Source organism: Prosopis cineraria, unplaced genomic scaffold (assembly GCF_029017545.1).
Source record: "Prosopis cineraria cultivar Desert tree isolate PC_DT_omini unplaced genomic scaffold, ASM2901754v1 PC12, whole genome shotgun sequence".
Lineage (NCBI taxonomy): Eukaryota > Viridiplantae > Streptophyta > Magnoliopsida > Fabales > Fabaceae > Prosopis > Prosopis cineraria.
Genome location: NW_026555343.1, coordinates 22,699,469 through 22,722,079, shown reverse-complemented (window position 1 = coordinate 22,722,079; position 22,611 = coordinate 22,699,469). Strand labels below are relative to the sequence as shown.

Genomic DNA, 22,611 nt, shown 5'->3' with positions numbered 1-22,611 from the left:
AAAAAGTTACATATTTTTAACAAACTTAAAAATATTACTACTATTTTATAATAAACAAAGTTAGTTAACTTTATCTTATAATAAGAATATGAAAGAGTATATAATATATTATGTTATTATAATGAAGAACAGGACCAAACAAAGCGTTAAAAATTGCTCTTATGTCATTTATTTCAAATTTAATGAGTGCGACTGCAAATTTTCCTTATAAATATCACAAGTCCTTTTTCAGTTAGATACCTTGGGCAACGAGTCACTCCCACCTAGGTTAAATTAGCCTGTCGCACCACACCCAAAACAGAGCATCTTCCTCCACCTTCAATTCAATTTTCTTTTTTCTCACTATGTCTTTCACAGATTTCCCAGAAAAAGAAATGGAAAAAAAATCCAAACCAATGAAAACCAGATTCACTCTTAATTAATTCCATTTCGGTCATTAAATTCCTCTGCAGCAACACTTAAGGCCTTGTTTGGTATGATGGAAGAGTTTTTAATGAAATTGAAATCGGAATCGAAATTGAAATTGGAATCGGAATCGGAATAGAATTGAGTTTTAAAAGTGTGTTTGGTATGAAGATGAAATTATAATATAATATTAATTTATATAGTACTTAAAATAGGAAAAGACTAAATTGCCCTTCTTTTAAATTAAAAAGACATATCTTATTATAAATGGACAAAAAAGATGAGGGTAGTGGGATCCACAAATTGAATTCAATGGAATTGAAGCAATTCCATGGTCAATATGATGGAATTGAATTCTAACATTTTTGATATAATTGGGATTTTTAAGAATTACAATTCTTGCATACCAATCATGCTTAAATTAGGATTTCATCTTTAATTCCATTTTCACCTTGCCAATTCAATGCTACCAAACATGGCCTTAGTTCTCCTTTGCAGGTTTTGCAGATCTGTTTGGAAAACCAGAAACAGCCTGAGAATTTCCTTTTCCTTGAGCCTAAAAAACTACTGAGAAAGATAAATTATTCAAGACAAAACCATAAAACAGATTCCTCTTCATGTACTGTACAGTGACAGTACTCAGAAGTGGAAGTTGCTTTTGAATTAATTATATCAGAAGATTGATGAACTTAGCTTCCTGTGCTGAATGACTTTCCTATTTAATATTCACCATCAATGGAACAACAGTTACTGGGTATTTGCTTCGTAGCTGAAACAGAGTCCCACTAAAACACGCACGCTTCACAATTCTTCAGCATAAAGAAATAAATCCCACAAATTCCAATTTTTTTACATTAAAAAATAAATAGAGTTTAAGTTTGAATCAGAATTACAGAACAACAAACATCCAAGGTTTGTCCTTGTCCTTGTCCTCCATTAATGGATGCTCTCTAAGTCATTTGTTACCAAAAAAAAAAACATAGCCCAGAAGAACTGGATTGTTACTGTTAGAATTCGAGAACAGAACAAATACGTGAAAAATTGCAACCAAAAATTTTGTTTGTATGTTTACCTTTCAGATCATCATCATCGTACTTGATCGATCAAGCTACTTGTGCCCCAGCGATATGGGAACTGGGTTTGAGGAATTCTGCATCAGAAACTGCAGAATTTTCAATTTGGCTAATCTCATCTTCCTCAAATGGAGCAGGAAGGTTAAGATCTATTAAACTGTTGTTATCTCCGAACTTGGTTGGTGGGGTTCGAACCGGAGTTGCAGAACCAGTCACGTGCGTTCGCTTGTGGCCTCCAAGAGCTTGACCTGAAGCGAACACTCTGAAACAAACTGGACATTCATGAATTTTCTTCTCGGCCACCATGGGAGCATTATTTTCATGCTCAATTTCCGGTTCACATATGACCGATTTGATTTTTTTGTGACTCGCTCTGTGACCTCCCAATGCTTGATATGATCGAAACGCTTTCTTGCACGTCTCGCATTTGTACCTTCCACGAACGGATGATCGCGTCTTGGATGATTTCATCTCGTCATAGAATTCCTCAGAATCTTCCACAGATCTGTCTCCTTCGTCGTCTTCCTCGTCCTCCTCGTCGTCTTCTGCTTCCTCTTCCTCTTCGTCTTCTTCTTCGTCTTTTACTTCCTGTCTCTTCCATTTGTCCCTCGACAACATCATAAGACAAAATGCGACATCTTCCTCGGTGGTCGCATTAGAAACCGAACTCAACAGTTCAGGTTCAACCCAAGACGGCTCAGTCTTGTTCTTACTGTGATGATGATGGTGATGATTATGATGATGATCATTACTTGGTTTCATCTTCTTCGGATGATGGTGGAATTGGTTATTATTACATGCCCTTTTGGATCTTGTTCTAGTTGGGTTCTTGGACGACTCAGTCTCGCTTTCTCTGTCTTGAAGAATTACAGAGGCGGATTCTACGACGGGGAAAGAAAATTCTGGATCCACAAGGCGAAAGCTTCTCTTAGGGTTCTCTCTGAGGCCATAGCAGAGACCTTTATCATCTTCTTCTTCTTCCGAGGACGATGATGAAGACGACGAAGCAGACTCGGCCTCGAAGCTGAGTTGGACTAATGGCGGTGGTGGTGGGTCCTCTGGTTTTGGAGGAATAGGAAGGTTCACCATGTGAGACCTCATGTGACCTCCCAAGGCCCTGCCATTAGAGAAGTTTCTCAAGCAGAGCTTGCACTTGTGCTTCTCCATGATCAACCAGGGAAAGCACAGAGGAAAAAGAAAAGGGTTCAGACTTGTGAGCTTATTGACATTTTGTTCATTGAAAGGGAGAGAGAGAGTATGTGTGTGCAAGCGATGATAAAGGAGTAGGTCATAAGCATTCATCCACCAATACGAGACGATATATACAAGGGCACAGAGTTTTGCAGTAAAGATTAATTAATTTGTTTTTTAAAACAGGCAATTAATTTAATTTTATTTTATTTTTTTTCCTTTTCAGAAAAACGTCAAATGGAAAATAAACCTCAATCAATGGGAAATTTAATTAGCGTACGAGCAAAGGTAGAAAGAGCAATATGTAACATGCGAGACTTGCCCGTTGCCGTATTTATTCCCACTCGTTCTCCCCCTTTTCCCATTTCCCAAAATATCCTTAGATTCCATCGTGGGGATAAAAGTAAATAATTAATTCTCTTAATTTTAAATTTGCATTAAAAGAACTCTGGGAAATTAATTAATTGATAATCTTACCAATGGAAACATGATAAATAAAACTTTCTTTTAACAGCTAAGCTTTACGAAAATTATTGACATCTATCTAAAAGTATTAATATAAAATTATTTGCATAAAAGTGGGGTATAAATTTAAGGACTGATTTTAAAAGTTTAAAGATAACTCAAAAAAATGTCGTCAGGTCTTCTGTATGTCCTGAATTTTATTTCACTGAAAAATAGTTAAAAAAAAAAAGCTTTTGTAATATTAAGAAAGGGTATTTTGGAAATTTCAGTGGGAGGCTTCCTGTGTAAACCGGTGGATTACTAGTCCATGTCAAGGAAACTGCTAGAGGGTTTGTTGCAACGAGTAACGACGACGCAGGGTAAAATTGCATTAGCGGATACCAAAGTCTTCTGAACACTTAGGCCCAAGAGGCTGTGACCTGAGCCATCCAATTGGATCATTACACGTCACTCACATGGCCAGCTGTCGTTTCCACAGCCAATGGTATAAGGAACCACAGTTTTGTGTTCTTTGAAGGCCTAAAATAAATTGGAAAAATAAAATTAAAAAAAGGTTTACTAAAATAAAAAAAAGTGACGCATCGTGTTGTGGTGTGGGGATAAGAGTTGAAAAATGAAAAAAAGGCTGTTTTGGTATGTGTTGGCCTTCGAAAATGGATCTATGGTTGTAATGTGTGAAGGGAAAAAAGGGAGGAGAAACTAACTGCCCCTTGAGAAAGGAGCATTATAAGGGAAGTAAATGCCGTTTTGTTAGGGTTTGGTAGACCCAGTCCTACTACTTCTCGTTAACTCTTTTTTCTTTTTTTTTTCTTTCCTTTTTTTTTCTTTTTCTTTTTTATCAACTCAACTCTATTTAATGATGCTTCCTTTAATTTTCTTTCACATTCACATATTTAAATTACACCAAATTAATTTAAATTTAATTAAATGTAAATTTAGAAAGAAAAAATTATGTAAGCGAGGCTCATCTATTATTAGAGTACATCAGGATTCCTGCGGCAACAGCATGTTTGTCTAGTTTTATTTCAACCTTAAGGCAGCCTAAATTTTATATATAATTTTTTTAAAATGTTACTGTATTTGAAAAATAAAAAATATTTTTTATGAGCTGAATTTTGTCTACATGGTTCAAATGTTGGTAGACAAAAAATATTTTTAAAAGTAAAATTTAGAAAAAAAATTAATATGTATATCTTTATAGCTTTTCTCAATTTTAAATTAAGTTTCTTAGCTTATTTTATTTTAATTGATCCTTCTAGGATGATTATTTGGATTTGATTTGGGATAAACTAGCCTACTGGTAGAAAAAATTCTTGTATTTAAAAAATATAGACCAAATTTTTTAAAATTTAAGAATATGATCAGTTCATATTGGCATATAAAAAATTTATCATTTATATACAATGAGTTTATTATTGATATATAATAATATATCATTAACAAATATAATAAACGGTCATAATACAAAATGTAGTAAATATTGGATTATTTGTTTGGTTTGATCTTATGACATGGGTTATATATACAAAAATACCATGGATTTATCAATCTTGAAGGTTAAGAAATGAATTGAAAATTTTTATGAAAAGGTTATATAACTTTACAATCAATTACATAATTCTTATAGCTCAAAATTTATATAATTTTTTATATCTTTCAAATAATTTTTATACATATAAAATTTTCATTAAAAAATTAATAAAAATGTAAACATTATATTAAATAAATTTTTATTTTTGGCCAAAAATATTAAATAAATTTATATAAATTTCAAAAGTGCTTCAAAAATTAATATATTTAATAAATTAAACTATATGGGTTTGATCAAAACAAAATAAAATACAATGAACTAATTTAAAATTGAGAAAAATTATAAGAACTTGCAGATTAATTTTTCCTAAAATTTAACAAATATTGATAAAGAATAAAATATAAGAATACAATATTGAATATGTAAATTAAATATGAAGAATCTCCTAAATTACATGTTATACAATATAACAAATACCAAGTCAAACTCGTACAAAACAAGCTCATTGTCAAGAACCGGGGGTTGAGTCCGCGCTGCTAACGTGAATATTTTATTAGTAAATAATTTATAAATACTTTTAAAAAGTTCATTGGGTCGAGGCTTTTTTCAGTCTATTGTTTTAAACAAGCTTTACAAACTCAACATTTCATAACTTTTCTTGAACGAAATAAAAAGTGGTGTCAGTAGAGCGCAAAGCAAAGCGTGACATTTTCGGGGACTAAACGGTGTCGTCTGACAGGAAAGTTGTGCTGGTCTTCATTTTCCTCCTTCCCACCGCCGCCAATAGGCCTACCCTCTTTTCCTAGCCTTCTGAGTCTCAGTAATATGTCCCAAGTACACAATCAAGCCGGTCAATTAATCACTCGATCTTCAACGTTAACTTTATTTGAAGGGAGAATTTCAATAACAACTCTTAAATCATATTTATTTAAATTTAAAATTTTTAAATTTTTAAAATTTTATTGTAGTTTAAAGGTATTGATTTAATAATAATTTTTTAAAAAAATTGTCCTTCATTTAAATTAATATCATAATTGTTTTACTTCACTTATTTACTTACATAATGTTGTTAATTGATTTATTTCACTTGTTTATTTTCTTAGAATGAAATCAAGTGAAAGTCTAGCATTGAACAAATGAAGTAGGGTGATTAACAAATGAAGTAGGGCGATGAACACTAGTTTATAAATAAATAAGCAACATATAATATAGAAATCAATAATTTGTCTCAAGATAATTTAAACACCTAAAATAAAAACAAGTTAAGTAAGGCAATAACAACATTACATAAGTAAATTAACAAGCAAAGTAGGCCAATAAACAAATAAATTAGGAAAGTTCTGATATTAATTTAAATGAGGGAAATTTTGTCATTTCACTCAGATATTTAATATCAAATCAAAATACTTGGATTGCAATGTAATTTTAAAAATTTAAGGGTTTTAAATTTAAATAATTATGGTCTGAATGTCTTTATTGAAATTCTCCTTTCTTTGGAACTTGGAAGTGAAAAAAAAAAGAGGGGAGAAAATTATGGGGAAGAATCTAAATGAAAAAAATATACTTTTAGGAAATATTACAGAAAAATCTCTTTAAAATATACAAATAATAATAATAATAAAGTCTCACAAAATGTCATAATTCTTCAAGTTCTTGGAGACCTCTATGACATTAATGATTTTTTGTAAAATGACTAAAATACCCCCAGTTTAAAATAAAAAAGTAACATATCTAACTTAAAATAAGTAAATATCAGTGACTAATTTATTTTAAGCAATAGCTATTTTTCTTTTAGTGGTTATGACTAGAATGAAACAACTAATTAAAATTTCTCTTGTGCAACTTTCTTTAGTGAAGCAAAAATGTGTGTCGTGGAAGTTATAATTGCTTGTTCCATTTTATTCATTGTTAGAAAAAAAGTAGTTATTACTTAAACCAAGATAATCACGAATATTTATAACACTTTGACTTTAATGAAGCAAAATTTTATGTGGAAGAAGTTGTAATTGCTTGTTCCATTTTAGTCATTGCTTGAAGTAAAGTCTTGCTTAAATTAAAGTAGTCATTGATATTTACCTCACTTGGACTTCATTGAATAAAAAATCTGCACAGGAAAAGTCATAATTACTTGTTCTATTCTGGTCATTGCCATAAAAAAAGTAGTCTTTGCTTAAATATATTAAAGTAATCATAGATATTTACAACACCAGACTTTAGTGAATCAAAAATTTTTACATAAAAAGTTGCAATTGCTTGTTCTATTCTAATCATTATCAAAATAAAATAAATCATTACTTAAATTAAAGTAATCATTGATGTTTACTCCCTTCAATCCAAAATATAAGCATTCTCTAGAAAATCTTCTTATTATCTAAATTCTCTTTCTTTTTGGTGCTAAATTGTATATGTGGATTTTATACAAATTGATAATATTTGAGTTATATCATCATGTTTTGAAAAATGATAATTGTGGTATACACTATTGTTGGTATTTTTGGAAAGTTTGGATATAAGTGGTTTACTAAATCCACTGTAGTATGTAAGAAAGTTATAAATGTTAGCATTGAAGTATTATATATTTAGAAAAATGATTATGAAAGCTATTATGCTTTTGGCCCTACTGGGTTAAATATGAATGTGACATCATGATGATAGTTTTGTGCACCTTAACAGCATTTGTGGAGTATATTTGGGAAATGTCACATCCCTTGTTGTTTGATTATTGATGGGTTTTTCCCTTTTTATTTTTGTAACATCTTGAATTTCTTAATTCCGTGATTAGTTATTAATCGAGGGTAAAGTGGTAATTAGTGTGGGATTAGAGATTCGGATGATTACTTGATAGTTTGACTCGTAGGGATGTTGTATGAATAGATGCGGGTGAGAAGATTGTGTTACGAGTTGAAGCAAGTTCCTGTGGTGAGAATTCTTCTCACCGTGCCAAGAGCCGTGACATGTGCTGCATAAGCCACAGCACATGGATTAGAAATGACCCTTTAAGTTATGAATTTTGGGTGATTTTTAGAGAGGCAAATTTGAAAACACATAAAAGGAGGAGAAGAGAAGAAGGGCAGGTCAGCTAGGGCAAGCCATTTCAAGTCATTAGAAGGTACTTCAAATTGATAACTTAGCAAGTAAGTTATGTATAACCCTTACCTTCCATTCTACCTAAATTTCTCTGAATATAAGTTATAGAAAAATTGAATTGATGAAGTTTTAAGGGTTTGATTCTTACCCAATTAATAAAAAGATTCTCGAGAGTTAAATTAGAGTTTTATGACTAGTTTAAAGCTGAACGATAGAGCTTTGAACCCACATGCTTGATTTGATCCTAAATTAAGAGGTTTTTAAGGTGAAAATATGATTTAACTGAAATGAGACCAGTTGAGGTGATGTAAAATAGTAATCAAGTATTAATGGACCTAGAATGGATAAATGGAAAAGAATATACAGTTAAATATAGCCATAAGTAGTAAATATGTGTTTTTGATCAAATTGGACTAAATGTGTCCAGATTGGCATATTGAGCTTGTGAGTTGAGAAAGGAAACTTGTGATTAGCTGTTATGGCAATTGAAATCCATGAGTAACTTTTCTAGTGACAAAAAGGTTTAGGTAACTAAATAACTTTCTTTGTTTAACTATTTGTTGTAATTGTGCATGAGTATGTTATGTAATGCATAAAATGGTTTTTAACTAAGTATGTTTTAAAGCATTATATGAAAGATGCATAAAAATGGTATTTGAGCAAAGAAATGAGTAAGAACATATGATTTCATATCTTACACAATTATATGTTATGTAATGAGGATATACATGTACAAATAAGGAACCTTTGAGTGGTTTGGAAAGTATGACATTAAGGATGGGAGGTCACCTAAGTAGAGAGGTAGTGATAAGACCATATGGCATATTCTCCTTAGTGCTTGATAGGGTGCAATGTTGGAGAATTGCACCTCCTTAGAACCTTTTGAGGTGCAGTGTTAGAGAAGATCTCCTTAGTGCCTATTAAGGTATGTTGTTGCAGATTTAGGACTCCTTAGTGTCTATGTGATATAATGTTAGAGTCAATGACACCCCATTATATGTATTGGGGGAAACTATAGTCTAAAAGTTAGATAGAACACCTTTAGCCTTATGATTCTACCACTAAAGGTGAGATGAGGGCCAATGAGTGTGTACAGTGGTCTAAGGCGAGCTTATGGTTTTGTGTTGGGGTGATTTAAAGGTTCAGTTCATAATGATCATGCTATGTGATGCTATATGTTGCTATATGCTATAAAAGTAGAGAAAGGTGGTGAAACAAGTGTAAAAGTGATGAAATGTTTGATATGAGTGATATTTGAAATGAAATATGTGATATGTTATATTAAATGGTATATTATGCTTTAATTTCATATAGTTGCATGTGATAGTCAATAGGAGTGAGTTATTCCATTACTAAGATTTTTATCTCACCCCGTGGTTATATTTTAATAGGACAGAGTAGTGATCAGGGCAAGGGAAGAGAGACAGGACCGGTATAGTGGTGTCATTGTTGTGAAAGTCTTTGAGATTGTGTAATGAATTGAAAACTCGTGTATATATATGTACATAAGTTGCCATAGGGTTGCATGCATGTTTTGATTAGTGATTTTGTGAAATTTTAGCCTAATTATGTATATTTGTATTGAAATGAGAATTAGGGACTAAGATTTGATTGTGTATGTGGTAAGTATTGTACATGTTGGTAAATCTTATGCCTATGTGTGAAATTATGATAAAATGAGTAATTTAAGGCTAAGATGAAGTTGTGATTATGTTATGAATATAGATATATGTGATTTTAGTGAGAAAAGGGCCAAATGGGCAAAGTTGTGTAAAAATATGTTAAACTATGAAAAGTTGATAAATGTGATAATTGACCATTGAGGGGTCAAAAGTTGCTTCATGTAACATCCTGAATTTCAATCTAAGAAAACTTGTTACTAATCAAGGGTAGATTAGTAATTAGAGGATTGATTGTGGTTTTGGTTAGGATATTATTGTGTGGTGCTGATTTGGTTGGCGTGGCTACAGGATCAAATGGTAGAATGGTGACTTGAGACATAATGCACGAGCAACAGTGAAAATTTTCAATGTTCCACGTGCCACAACATGTGTTGCATGCGCTATGGTGTAACATCTTAAATTTTTTAATCCTGTGATTAGCTGTTAATTAAGGGTAAATTGGTAATTAGTGTGGGATTAGAGATTTGGGTGATTAGTTGATGACTTGACTCATTGAGATGTTATTTGAATAGATACGGGCGATAGGATTGTGTTTCAGGCTGATGTAAGTGTGCTTGGTGAGAATTTTTCTCACTGTGCCATGCACCATTGCTTATGCTGTATGCGCCACGGTGCATGGACTAGAAAATGACCTCTTAAGTCATGAAATTTTAGAAATTTTAGAAGGAAGAAATCTAAAACACATGAAAGGGAGAAGAGAAAAGGGCAAGAGATTTCGAAGTCATGGAAGGTGCCTTTGATTAGTTACTTAGCAGGTAAGCTACGCATAACCCTTATCTTTCATTTTACACAAATTTCTTTGAATGTGGGTTATAGAGAAATTAAATTGATGAAATTTTATGGGTTTGATTCTTGCCTAATAGTAATAAAAAGATTCTTGAGAGTTAACTTAGAGCTTTGTGACTAATTTAAAGCTGAACGATAGAGCTTTAAACCCATAAGCTAAATTTGGCCCTATTCAAATAGATTTTAGGGTGAACATTGTGTTTTGGTAAAATGAGACTTATTGAGGTAATGTAAAGTAGTAATCGAGTAGTAATAGACCTAGAATGGATGAGTGAAAAAGAATACGCGGCTAAATATAGCCATAAGTAGTAAAAGTATATTTTTAGTGACTAAATTGTGCCAAATGTGTTTAAATTGACATATTGAGTAGGTCAGTTAAGAAAGGAAGCTTTTGATAAGTTATAGAGGTGGTTAAAATCCATAGGTAACTTTTCTAGTGATAGAAAGGTTGAGGTAACCAAATAACTTTCTTTGTTTGACTATTTGTTGTCACTGTGTGTAAGTATGCTATGTAGTATATGAAATGGTTTTTGACTAAGCATGATTTATTGCATTTTGTGAATGTTACATGAAAAAGCTTTTGAACGACTAAAAGTATTGAAAGTATGATTTCATATGGTTTGTAAAATATATATATATATATATATTGTGTGTGAGAAAGTATATAAAGTGGTGATTTGGAACCTATGTGGTTTAGATAGCATGATTATAGGGGTGAGAGTTCACCCGAGTAAAGAGGCAGTGATAAGACTATATAGTATATTCTCTTTAGTGCCTAATGGGGTGCGGTGTTGGAGAATTATACTTCCTTAGTGCCTTTGAAGGTGCGATGTTAGAGATATGGGACTCTTTAGTATTTGTGTGATACGATGTTAGAGTCAACAACATCTTATTATGTGTATTAGGGGAAACTATAGTCCAAAAGTGAGATAAAGCACCTTTGGCCAAGTGATTATTAAAGGTGAGCTCAGGGTCATTGAAAGTGTAAATTGGTCTAAGGCGAGCCTATTGTTTCATGTTGGGGTCATTTAGAGGTTTGGTCGGTAATGATCATGCTATGTGATGCTATATGTTGCTATATGTTGTAAAAGTGGAGAAAAGTGGTGAAACAAGTGCAAAAGTGATAAAATGTTTAATAAGAGTGATATTTGAAATGAAATATGTGATATGTTATATTAAATGGTATATTATACTTTACTTTCATATAGTTGCATGTGATAGTCAATAGGAGTGAGTTATTCTATTATTAAGATTATCCTCGTGGTTACATTTTTACAAGATAAAACATTGATTAGGGCAAGGGGAGAGAGATAAGATTGGCGTAGTGGTGTCGTTGTCATGGAAGTCTCTGAGATTGTGTAATGAACTGAGAACTTGTGTGTATATGTGTATGTCAGTTTTCATAAGGTTGTATGCATGATTTGAGTAGTGATTTTGTAAAATCTTAGCCTAATTGTGTATATGTGTGGTGAAATAAACTGGGGGCTAAGATTTGTGTGAATTTGTGTGGAAAACATTGCAAATGTCAGTGAATTTTAAGTCCATGTGTGAAATTATGATGAAATGAGTAATTTAGGGCTAAGATTAAGTTATGTTTATGTTATAAGTGTTGATGTATGCCATTTTAGTGAGAAAAGGGCCAAGTGGTGTAAAAATGTGGAAAATTGTGAAAATTTATACACTATGAAAATTGGCCATTGAGAGATCAAATTTCAATATATGTAAATGTATGTGTCAGACAACAGTTAATCAGGTGTAGTAGGTCCTTTTAGACTTAGTTCAAAGCCTTGTGTGGTCAAATGATGGAAAGGGTTGATTTGAGCACTTGGTGGGCAATTTTTTTTAAAAAAATTAACTTTTTATATTTGGGTGTCTAAATTTTGATTTTACTATTAGATTGTATCCAAACTTATCTCATTAGCTAGCTTATGAGATAAGCTTCATGTAGGTGATTGAATCACTCAGATCGAACATCATATGTGAAAATGACGCATGTCAGAAGTTCATTATTTTGTTATCAAAATGACAGCATAAATTTTAGACTGGCTCGTCATGGCACATGGTGTCTCCTGCCACGATGCATGTCACAGAGAATTAGGTGTGTGGCTCTATGCCACATGCCATGATACATGTACTACACGCTATGGTGTATAGCCCATAATTCAACCTAATTTCTACTTAGAGATATCCAGCGGTTGCAACATTTTAGTTGGTCTCTGATGCTCTATCTTAAGCTTTTGACAGGTTAAGCATTGAGTCACAAAATTTGTCACCTTTCTCTTTATACTTGGCTACCACCAATACTGATTCATATCTTGGTACATCTTTATAGCTCCTCGATGTACACCTAGATATGTTTGTGGATCTCAAATTATTTTGCCGTCAAGAGTCTATCTCTATTAGGTAGCTCATCCCTCTCTATACTATACAGACTAAGGTTTATGTCTTCCCTTATAAATTTAAAAAAAATCACAATTATTTCAAAAATCATATCTTATCAATTAATTCTTAATTAATTCATATTAAAATAAATTTAGTTTAATATTGAACATGTCCACCAGTCCAATTTAAACCATTTATTTTAATATAAAAGAAGAGCCAAAGAAATAAAATTTAATTTATCTTATAAATTAAATCTATAATGTCATATTTTATTTGAATTTATTTCAAATTCAAATTATACAACTGATATGATATCCTCTCAAATAATATTAGTTATTAAATTTAATTTATCATATAAAACTAAATTTAAAACTAACACAATACTATAATATATATATATATATATCAAATACACACACAATATATATATATATATTTTGAAAAATATATATATATATAATATTATATTTTGAATTTTATATTTCATTTATATATATATATGAATATTTATCAGATAAATATTCAAATACTTGCATACATACATACATACATATGTGTATATATATATATATATATATAATTTGTTCACCCTAGACTAACCATTACATTCATTTAATCTAGAAATATTTTAGATTCAATGAATTTGGACATTATAGCTTATGATAGGCTGTTTTTGTATGCAGTCCTATAGGTTTCTATAAAGTTAGCAGTAGGCCAATAACGTTACTAGCCCACAAGTCACAAGTGGCCTCTAACAAAACATTGGGACTACCCAATTCATATAAGGATTGATGATCTAATGTAACCATTATATAACTGTATCACATCCCTTTTGTCACGTGATATTTTAGTCAAGTGTGAGACAGATTGTCATTCTCCTTTACCTGACTACTACTTTCTCAATTTTTGAGTGGACTGACTATAACAATGAAAAAACCCTATCCATTATAGTATGGCCATATATTTTTCTCAGATTTATTCATTGAGGGGCCTAACAATATCTCTCAATTAATATGAGGGATAAATTCTATCTTGACCGCTTATATTTCTCTGCTTGAATAGTACTAAACTCAATCATAGCTTTTATGATACCTAGTTAAAAGTGACTTTTAATAAGATCAAAGTTCAGTGGTCATCATGTAGGAATTCATGATAATCTTAGGTCAAAAGGCTTAATAACATGGTTGCATATGAGATAAGTTTATGACTTGTACTATGCAGCTTTCTCATAGTGAGTTTGTCCAACACCTTGTATCTTTTCAAGTGCTTACGACTTTGATTTATATCTCTATAATTAATCAAAGTCATACTAGTCTTGTTTCATCTATGATCCCTCATAAATGATCGACCAGGGACGTTTAGGACAATTACTATAGTTTATACAATGATATAATTATTATAGTAAACATGCAATTAATATGATAACAAAAGAGAAATTCATTAAATAACAATGTTCATAATACAATTATTGGCCCTAGGCACAATTTCCAACATCTTCCTACTTGTGCACTAGGTATAATCATTAATTTGTCTAATTCCCATTATCCTGACATGGTGCTCATGCTTTGCCTTTGTGTAATGTTCACTTTTACATTATTAAGACAACACACTTACATGCTGTTATAATAATTAGGATTAAATAGAATCCCAAGTAAAATTTATCACAACTTAAGAGTTTAAAAGGTAATTAGTTTAAAACAATGGGATCCCAAGAAAACCCTTTTTAAAATATTGTTTGAGCTCAAACTATAGTTTAAAATCAATCAAATATGATAACAGAAGCATGAAAATCAAATAGCACTTAAAAAACAAGCTAATAAAATGGAAATTTTTCAAAATTTGACCATCCGCCACAGCGCAGGCCATACTTGTCATTGTAGATGGCATAGAGGGATGAAGCCCTTAGTGAGCATTTATGCCATAGCACAACTGCTATGCATCACGATGCATACCTACTGTCATGACAACACTCCGAACTTTTAGAGCACGCTGTTTCACCATTTGATGTCAGATTTGAGCCGTTCAAGTGTCTACATAAAGCTTTTCAATCCCTCTAGCCAATAGAACCAGACTCAAATAATGATTTGTTAAAAAGAGTGAAACCCAAACCAAAATGGTTTGTTTTCACCTTAAAACACTTTCAAAGGAGTCCAAAACACACTACCAAATGCCATTAGCTCCAAAATCACTTTCACCACCTTAAATGGACCACACACAATATGACAAGTTAATCATATCACATAAATAAGCATTCATACTCAAAATGACCATCAAAACCTCAATACACAAACAACACAGTGGGGTGGATAAAACTGAAACAAAATCATTTTGGTCATTTTGACACATGAATCATTACAATTATATCACTTGTACAAGTATCTTGGCTGAACACACTCATTTAATCACAATAACATCAATCTTAGGCCAAAATACACACACTTCATATATTCTTGTACAAGTGATAACGAAATCATGAAATGCTCCTAAGTTGGCATTATAATATAGCATATTTGTTACAAACCCAAAAAAGAGCAAAAGGAAGAGCTATACAACAATACTCTTCACTCTTTAGTCACCCCTTCCTTCCCTTGCCCCTTATCGGAGCCCTCACCTGTAAAATATAACTACGGAGTGAGATTAATATCTCAATAATAGAATAATTCACTATTATTCATTAACATGCACAATCATATGGGAGTAAGGCTATTAAGCATTAAAATATACTTTTAGGATATTATAACATAACATTTTCTATAGTAAATGTATATTGCCACTGAAGCAAATTTGATAATTACTTTCCATAAACACAAGTTATTTACCACTAGCATGATCATTCTACCATTCGAGCCTTCATATCACACTAACTGATACCATAGGCTCTTGAACCAAGTGCACATTCATAATAGTTTGAGCTCACCTTTAGTGGTAGGATACCCAACCAAAGGTGTCTTATCCCACTTTCAAAGTATGGTCTCCTCCTATCACACACGAATTGGGGTGTCATTATTCTAATGCTAAGGAGCGTCCCTCTCCAACACCGTATCCTGCAGGATACTAAGGAGAATTTCTCTAATGTCGTGTCTCACTAGGCACTAAGGAGATAAAGGCCATATAGATTTCTACTACTCCTTTTTATGGGTGAACTCCCACCCATTAACATGATCATGATCATGCTCACACTCATCATATATAACACATATATCTTTCAAATTTTTCAACCAGTCCATATAAAACTTTTATCATTTCTATTATTGCAAATCATTTAACATGCATAAAGTTCACATTTTATAATATGCAAGGTTATCAAATCTCAAGTACAAATTAGCATATCTACTCATAAATAGTTAAGTAATATAATCAAATAATATAAATTACGCCATTACCTCAACCCTTTGTCACAAAAGGGTTACCATGGCTTGATGTTAACTCTCCACATTTTATATGCATGATAAAGCTCGAGTAACACTCAATCTACACAATCAAGTGACAATTGTCAATTATCACTTTGAATAAACCTTGAATTAAATAGGTTCTAAGTACCCACAACACTTAAATTCCTTATCTAACAATATCAACCCTTTTAAAAAACTCTAACCATCCCAACACACCAAAATCATCATCCAATTCCCCACATTATCTCAAAACCACATTATCTCAAAACCTTCAAATTATGCCTAAGGTTCATCCAAACCCTCAGCAAAAATTCCAAATCACTATAAAAATCATAAACATAAGGTTAAAGGCTTGATTTAACTTTACAAGACCTTAAATAAGTCAATAGGTTCGTCCATTAGCTAATAACAACTGAAAAAAAGCCCCATAATGCCTCTTAAGTAAGAAATTTTGCATAAAAAGGGAGGAAAGGGAATGTGAAACTTACCTAATAATGATTCAATCTCCAAATGCATCCAAAATGGTTTAGACATCGTGCCCTAGTAGATACAGGTTATTTCTCATTGCCTCCTCGCTATTATCTTTATCCTACTTTTGATTTCAAGTCTGTTTTCATGATTTGATAAGTGCAAATTTTGCACGTGTGCTATGGTGCATTGGCATATCTGCCGTGATGCATGGTACAGAGAGTCCCACCATAATTTAAACTTTCTTTTGTGCCATGGCCTGCTCAAAAATTGACCTAGCCTTCTTGTAAGGTTATCTAAGGATTCAAAAACTATATTAATCTCCCATAGACATTATTAATCAATAATTTATCTAAATTGACCAAAAGTACTTTTAAAAACACTGAAATTCCTAATTTGAAAATTTAGGATGTTACACTATGCAAGAGGCTTTATAAGAGGATCAGAAACATTGTCTTCTCCTACTATTTTGCATATTTTTATATCACCTTTATCATTGATCTCTCTAATAAGGTAAAAGTGCCTGAGTATAAACTTAGTCTTTTGGTGTGACCTTAGCTCCTTAGTCTGTTCAATTGCATCGCTATTATCACATAACAAGTTTATTAGATATAAGATACTAGGCACCACTCCAAGTCCAGTAATGAATCTTTGTGAGTAGCACCATTACTTATGCTTGTCTCACCAAGATAACCTAGATGCATCTACTTTGGGGGAACTTACATTTGATCGATCTAGATTTTGATGAGTATTCATTAATTGATGGCATTATGACTCTAGATTTTGATTAGAGGGCTTAATTGATCAATTTAGCCATTGTGTAAAATAAAATGCAGTTGTATCTCATACAGAATTATGCATATTATGATTTACATCAAAAGCATAATTAAACATGATAAAATATAACTCACTTAACCTATGTCCTCTTAAGCCAATGAGAGGACCTCTCTGAAAAAATAAATTACACAAAGAAACCTCATTTAAATATATGAGGGGATTGAGATTAGAAGAGAATGTGCACTCAAAGTTTATAGAGATAGGTACGACATGCATGCCATTTTTAAAATTTATAACTCTCGTAAAACTAGAGCCATATATGTCATAATGTAACATCCTAAAAATTTTAAGACTCAAATTTATTTAAAAAAATAAATAAAAATAAAATAAAATATCTATAATTAAATTAAAATTTAGAATAATTTAATAGAGGCCCAGAGTTTGAATTTTACTAAGCAAAAGTTTGGTTTTATTTGATTTTTAACTATGGGAAAAATTACCAAAGTTGACCCGGGCTTTTGTGCAATAATAAAAAATGTTGGGCCCTTTCTTGTAATTTTCCCCAAACTTTTTGACCAGCAATTTAAAGACCCAAATTGATGCAGAAACGCAGAAATTGAATTGGAAAGGAAAGGAAAGGAAACGTATGAGAGGGAGAGAGGAAGAAGAGAAGAGAAAGGGAGGGAGTTAGGCTTGGATTTAGGAGTCTTTGCGACCGTTGCGAGCTCGGCTACACGATAGGTAAACTCCCTACTTCAATCCTCTTCTCTTTCTCTTGATTTTCTTCAATTTTTGGAAGAGAAAATTTTTGGATTTTGATCCCAAAGGCTTTATTCTTGTAAGCTTTTGTTTCTTTGGATTCTAGGGAGCATGTTTTGAGTTTCTATATAGTGATCTAATGTTTTGAGTGAATAATTGGATGAAAAGAGGTGTTTTGGGCACAAAATAAACCTTGAGAAATTGGGTTTTTGCTCCTCAATGGTTTAAGCCTATTGATTTAGTTATAATTTTGCTATTTGAGCCCAATAAGATTTAAATTAAGGTTTGGTTTTCATTATAAGGGCTAATGGTGAAAGTTGGTGACACTAAGTGAAGGTTTTTAATTGATAAAAAATTATATAAATTGAAAATTAGCCTAGTGATGGCTAATAAATGGTTTTGGTGGTTAAGTGATACTATGTGAATGGTTGGTTTAATATATGGACCATTAGGGTGATTATGACTCATTGACCTAAGTTGTGTGGTATGAGTTATAGTCTTCATTAATGCTATTTGTCATGATAAGTGATGTGGATCACTTATATGTTGTAGAAAATTGTTGGTGGAACTTATTGAGAAGTAAGGAACAAGCCGAGCCCTATTTTGTACAAGGAGAACCCTTTTAGTACCAAAGGGTTGAGGTAACAGGGGAATTTATATTTCTTATTACTTTGTTTTAGCTATTTTTGAATAAATATTACTAGTTATCATGCATTACATGTTTTAAAAGATTAAATGTGCTTTATAAGGGGTTATGGGGTACTACTTTGATTATAGTGCAAATATGTTTTCTAATTGTTTAATAACAATGTTTTTATGGAAATGAGATTTATAAATATTATACTACTTTAGAGTGTTGAATGGTCAATACTCAGGAAAGGTAGACAAGAGTAAAAGGCATGATCTCGGTGGGAGTTCACCAATGAGAAGGTGTGGATTTTTGATATTCTATGGCACACTGTCAGTACTCAGTGTTGTCTTACGTATTGTGGGCTCAGTGCACTAAAGTGGTTAGTGTATTGAGTGTTCGACACCTCTCAGTGGGGGAGGGAATCCAACATATGAAGTGTGAGGTTGAGTGCCTAGGCCAAGGTAGCCCTCACATGGAAAGTAAGTTGGGCTGGCTCTGGGAGGGAGTTAGCTTCAACTGCTTAGGATTCACGTCGAAGGGGCATAGGAGGTTCGGTGGATTAGATCATGCCTTAGATTATGTTTTGTGCCTGTGGAGGTACAAGTAGGTATAAGGTTTACCTGCGAGTTAAAGAGTGCCAGGGGGCATTCTGTTGGTCATGAAAGGCCATACCGGCCTAGGTCATGCATTCATGCATTTTAAATGGCTAAATTATATACTATGTTGAATTTATTATTCATTTATTTGATTATGGCTTACTTTGTAATAATCAATATAGATTTCACTGTTACTGAGACTGTGGTTGTCTCACCCCTTTCTTTTCAATATTCTAGGTCCAGGCGAAGGATCCAGTGGTGGACGGGGAAAAGAGCAAAGCTAGGGGTTTGCTTGTGATTTGTAAAGAACTGCAACCCCTTTCTTTTGAGCAAATATATTGTAATGTATTTAAGATTAGGGTGCCAGTAGGATATGATTATGTATGTGTGTGTGAATATGTGTGGATTGTGTGCTTGTGTATGAATTTTTGTCTGTTTGCAGACTTGTGGCTAGGAAACTTGGTTATGGTGTGTGGTTTTGATGGATTTACTTAGTAGACCAAGTTTCTATTACAAGCAGATCTTTATTTTGATATATATGTGATTTTATAAGCAAATGCAAAGTGGTTGCATTGCAAATGGTGTGCTATGGGCAAACATACACCTTGGATAGAGAGAGTGGGTGCGTGGGCCCCACAAGGAGCTCTGAGCCAAGTGAAAATGTTTAGCATATATATTTATATAAATACATGGTATTTGGATTGATTTGTGACCACTCTTGTATGATTTGTGCATTTTGGGGGTTTAGGGTCCATTTTGGGAAATGGCACCCGGGTGGTCAAATTTTGATGTATGGGTTTTTCCATCATTTGAATGTTCTATCAGGTGTTTTTAATCTTATTTGACGTGTCCAAAGTGTTCCCACAGGTTTGTGACCATTAGGATGAGATTTGGACAATTTTGAAAATGGTTTTTACCAAAAAGCTGCACTTTTGCATCCGGGTGTCCAAATCTTAATCCGACCGTTGGATTTCTCTAAAATTTGGGTCACAAGTAAAACCTTTTATAAGCTTCGTGTGGGCTTTGAAATCACGTCGATCGGATATCGGACGGAGAAATGACGCACTTCGGAATTTGGTCTGGAGGTGCTGTCATGACAGCATTAAATTGCTGTCATGACAGCTACAGTGTTGAGTTGTAACCTGCAAAATTCAATCCGTCCGTTGGATCTTTTCAAAATTTAGTATGCTAATAGTATTCTTTAAAAGTGACATGTGGGCTTTGGAATCACTCCGATCGGAGGTCAGATGATGAAATGGTGCACCCGGAAGTTGGTCCGGAGGTGCTGTCATGACAGCTTTTTAGCTGTCATGACAGCAAAAATAGTCAATCTTTTAACATGTCTAATTTTTAATCCGACCGTTGGATCTTTTGAAATTTGGTACACTTATAGTACCCTTTGAATGTGACGTGTGAGCTTTAAAATCACTTCAATCGGAGGTCGAATGACGGAACAGCGCCTCCTGGAAGTTGGCCCAGGAGGGCTGTCATGACAGCAATAAATTACTGTCATGACAGCATCTTTTTATTCCATTTTGTCTAACTTGCTTCCGTGCGCTATAGGTAGAACCTATAATTATTTTTAAGGTTTTAAATGATTTATTTCTTAAGTTGGTTAGAGGATCAACTCCTTAACCACACTTAGTTTGTTTGAATTATGTGATTTTTGGATAACACTCAAGGCAAGTGTTACATTTGGTATCAGTTTTAGGTTTATGATTCCTTTTTCCTACTTGGCACCTTAAATACATTACTTTTATGCTCTTTCCCTTCTACCACTAACCTGGACTAATATGGTTTTTCTTTCTCTGGCTTGTTCCTTTAGGAGGGGAGAAAGGTCCGTACGCTTGTGGCCGTACACCTTTCAGTTCTAATATGGCTCGAAGGGGAAGGGGTAGATCGAGGAATGAGGAACGACCACCACCTCTACCTCCTCCGCCTCTACCTCCGCCTCCACCTCCACCACCACCACAGGGGACAGATGCAGTCATGGCTAGGCTGCTTGAAGTTATGGTGGATATACAGCAAAATCTTAGAAGTCATACTGTTCCAGATCAGCATGTTGACCTAAGTGCTGGGCAGGGATCTTCTAGTACTATGGGAGCTCATGCACCAGTTGTTAATAATCGAGAGGATGACATATCTGAACCTTGGAAGGAATTCTCTCGCTCTAATCCGACTACATATGATGGTAGTATGCTTGATGGGAAAGCTGAGGAGTGGTTGGATCGGATGGAGCAGTTATTTACTGTTGTGAGGTGTACATCTGAGCAGAAGGTTATCTTGGCTACGATGCAGCTTGTTGGTGAAGCCAAGCATTGGTGGGATTCTGTTAAGCCCACAGATGGAAGATCTATGTCTTGGGATGAATTTAAAGAAAGATTTTATGATTTTTCACTTTCCGCCAGCTTTCAGAGATGAGAAAGAGGCAGAGTTTCATGCATTTCAGCAGGGGGACTTAGACGAGGAGACTTTTATAAGAAAATTCAATCAGCTGTCTAAGTTCTCAACATATCTGAAGGCTTCTAATGATAGCAAGTGGAAAGCAAAGAGGTTATTAGAAAAGATGAGGCCAGAATACCGCCAGCAGCTATCTTTGTTAGGCGAGGCGACATATGATGAGATGTGCAATCGTCTGAGGATTGCCGCTCGTCGAGGCCGAGACACAGAGAGTAGCCGGAGTAGGGATACACGAGGTCGATTTTCTTTTGGGTTAGCTCCTACTGGTGGTGTATCCAAGAGAATGGGTTTTAGCTCTGGTTCTTCTTCTAGTGGCTCCTTTAGAATCGGGTCTTCTTCTGCTTCTGGTAATCGAAATTTAAATAGGGGTTCAAGATTTCAAGGTAATCGGGGTGGTAATATGAGATCTGGGGGTTCTCGTTTCTCTGGGAATGCTCCAGCACGTTCTTCACAGACCAGTCAAGCCCCAATTCTAAGTACAGCGAGGTCACCTTGCAATAGATGTGGTAGGGTTCATTTTGGTCGCTGCTTTGCTTGTTACAAGTGTGGAAAGTTAGGCCATTTGATCCGTGACTGCCCTGATTTACATGAGAGCTCGGACCGGAGGAACGTGATTCCTGGTAGAGTGTATACAGTATCTCAGGAGGAGGCTAGGAAGTCATCGAATCTAATCACTGGTATGGTTTCTATCTGTGGCCTCGATTTAGAAGCTTTGTTTGATTGTGGTGCGACGCATTCTTTTATTTCTGCCGAGCGCTTAGATAGAATGGCTATGCCTGTTGACCAGTTGCCCCATGATATAGAAGTTTCCTCTACTTCTGGTTTGGTTGGTCGATCCAGTGTGGTGTGTAGGACTAAGATGACTTTTAATGGGCGATCGACTTGGGTGAATATGATCAAATTACCTATGCAAGGGATTGATTTAA

At 33.7% G+C, this 22,611-nt stretch overlaps 1 protein-coding gene and 1 long non-coding RNA gene across 3 annotated transcripts; one reads left to right on the top strand and one right to left on the bottom strand.

Annotated features, from left to right (window-relative positions):
* Positions 1-1,055: 1,055 nt before the first annotated feature.
* Positions 1,056-2,746, bottom strand: LOC129288924 (zinc finger protein ZAT9-like). The gene has a single exon (XM_054925737.1). It carries the CDS (start codon positions 2,643-2,645, stop codon positions 1,509-1,511), a length of 1,137 nt encoding a protein of 378 aa, XP_054781712.1. The 5' UTR covers positions 2,646-2,746; the 3' UTR covers positions 1,056-1,508.
* A 15,103-nt stretch (positions 2,747-17,849) lies between these two features.
* LOC129287637 (uncharacterized) lies at positions 17,850-19,691 on the top strand. Of its 2 annotated transcripts, XR_008587766.1 has the most exons (3): positions 17,850-17,980; positions 18,551-18,639; positions 19,463-19,691. It is a non-coding gene; the product is annotated as an uncharacterized LOC129287637 (long non-coding RNA). The 2 variants fall into 2 exon arrangements; XR_008587765.1 differs by having other exon boundaries at positions 18,551-19,691.
* The last annotated feature ends 2,920 nt before the right edge of the window (positions 19,692-22,611 follow it).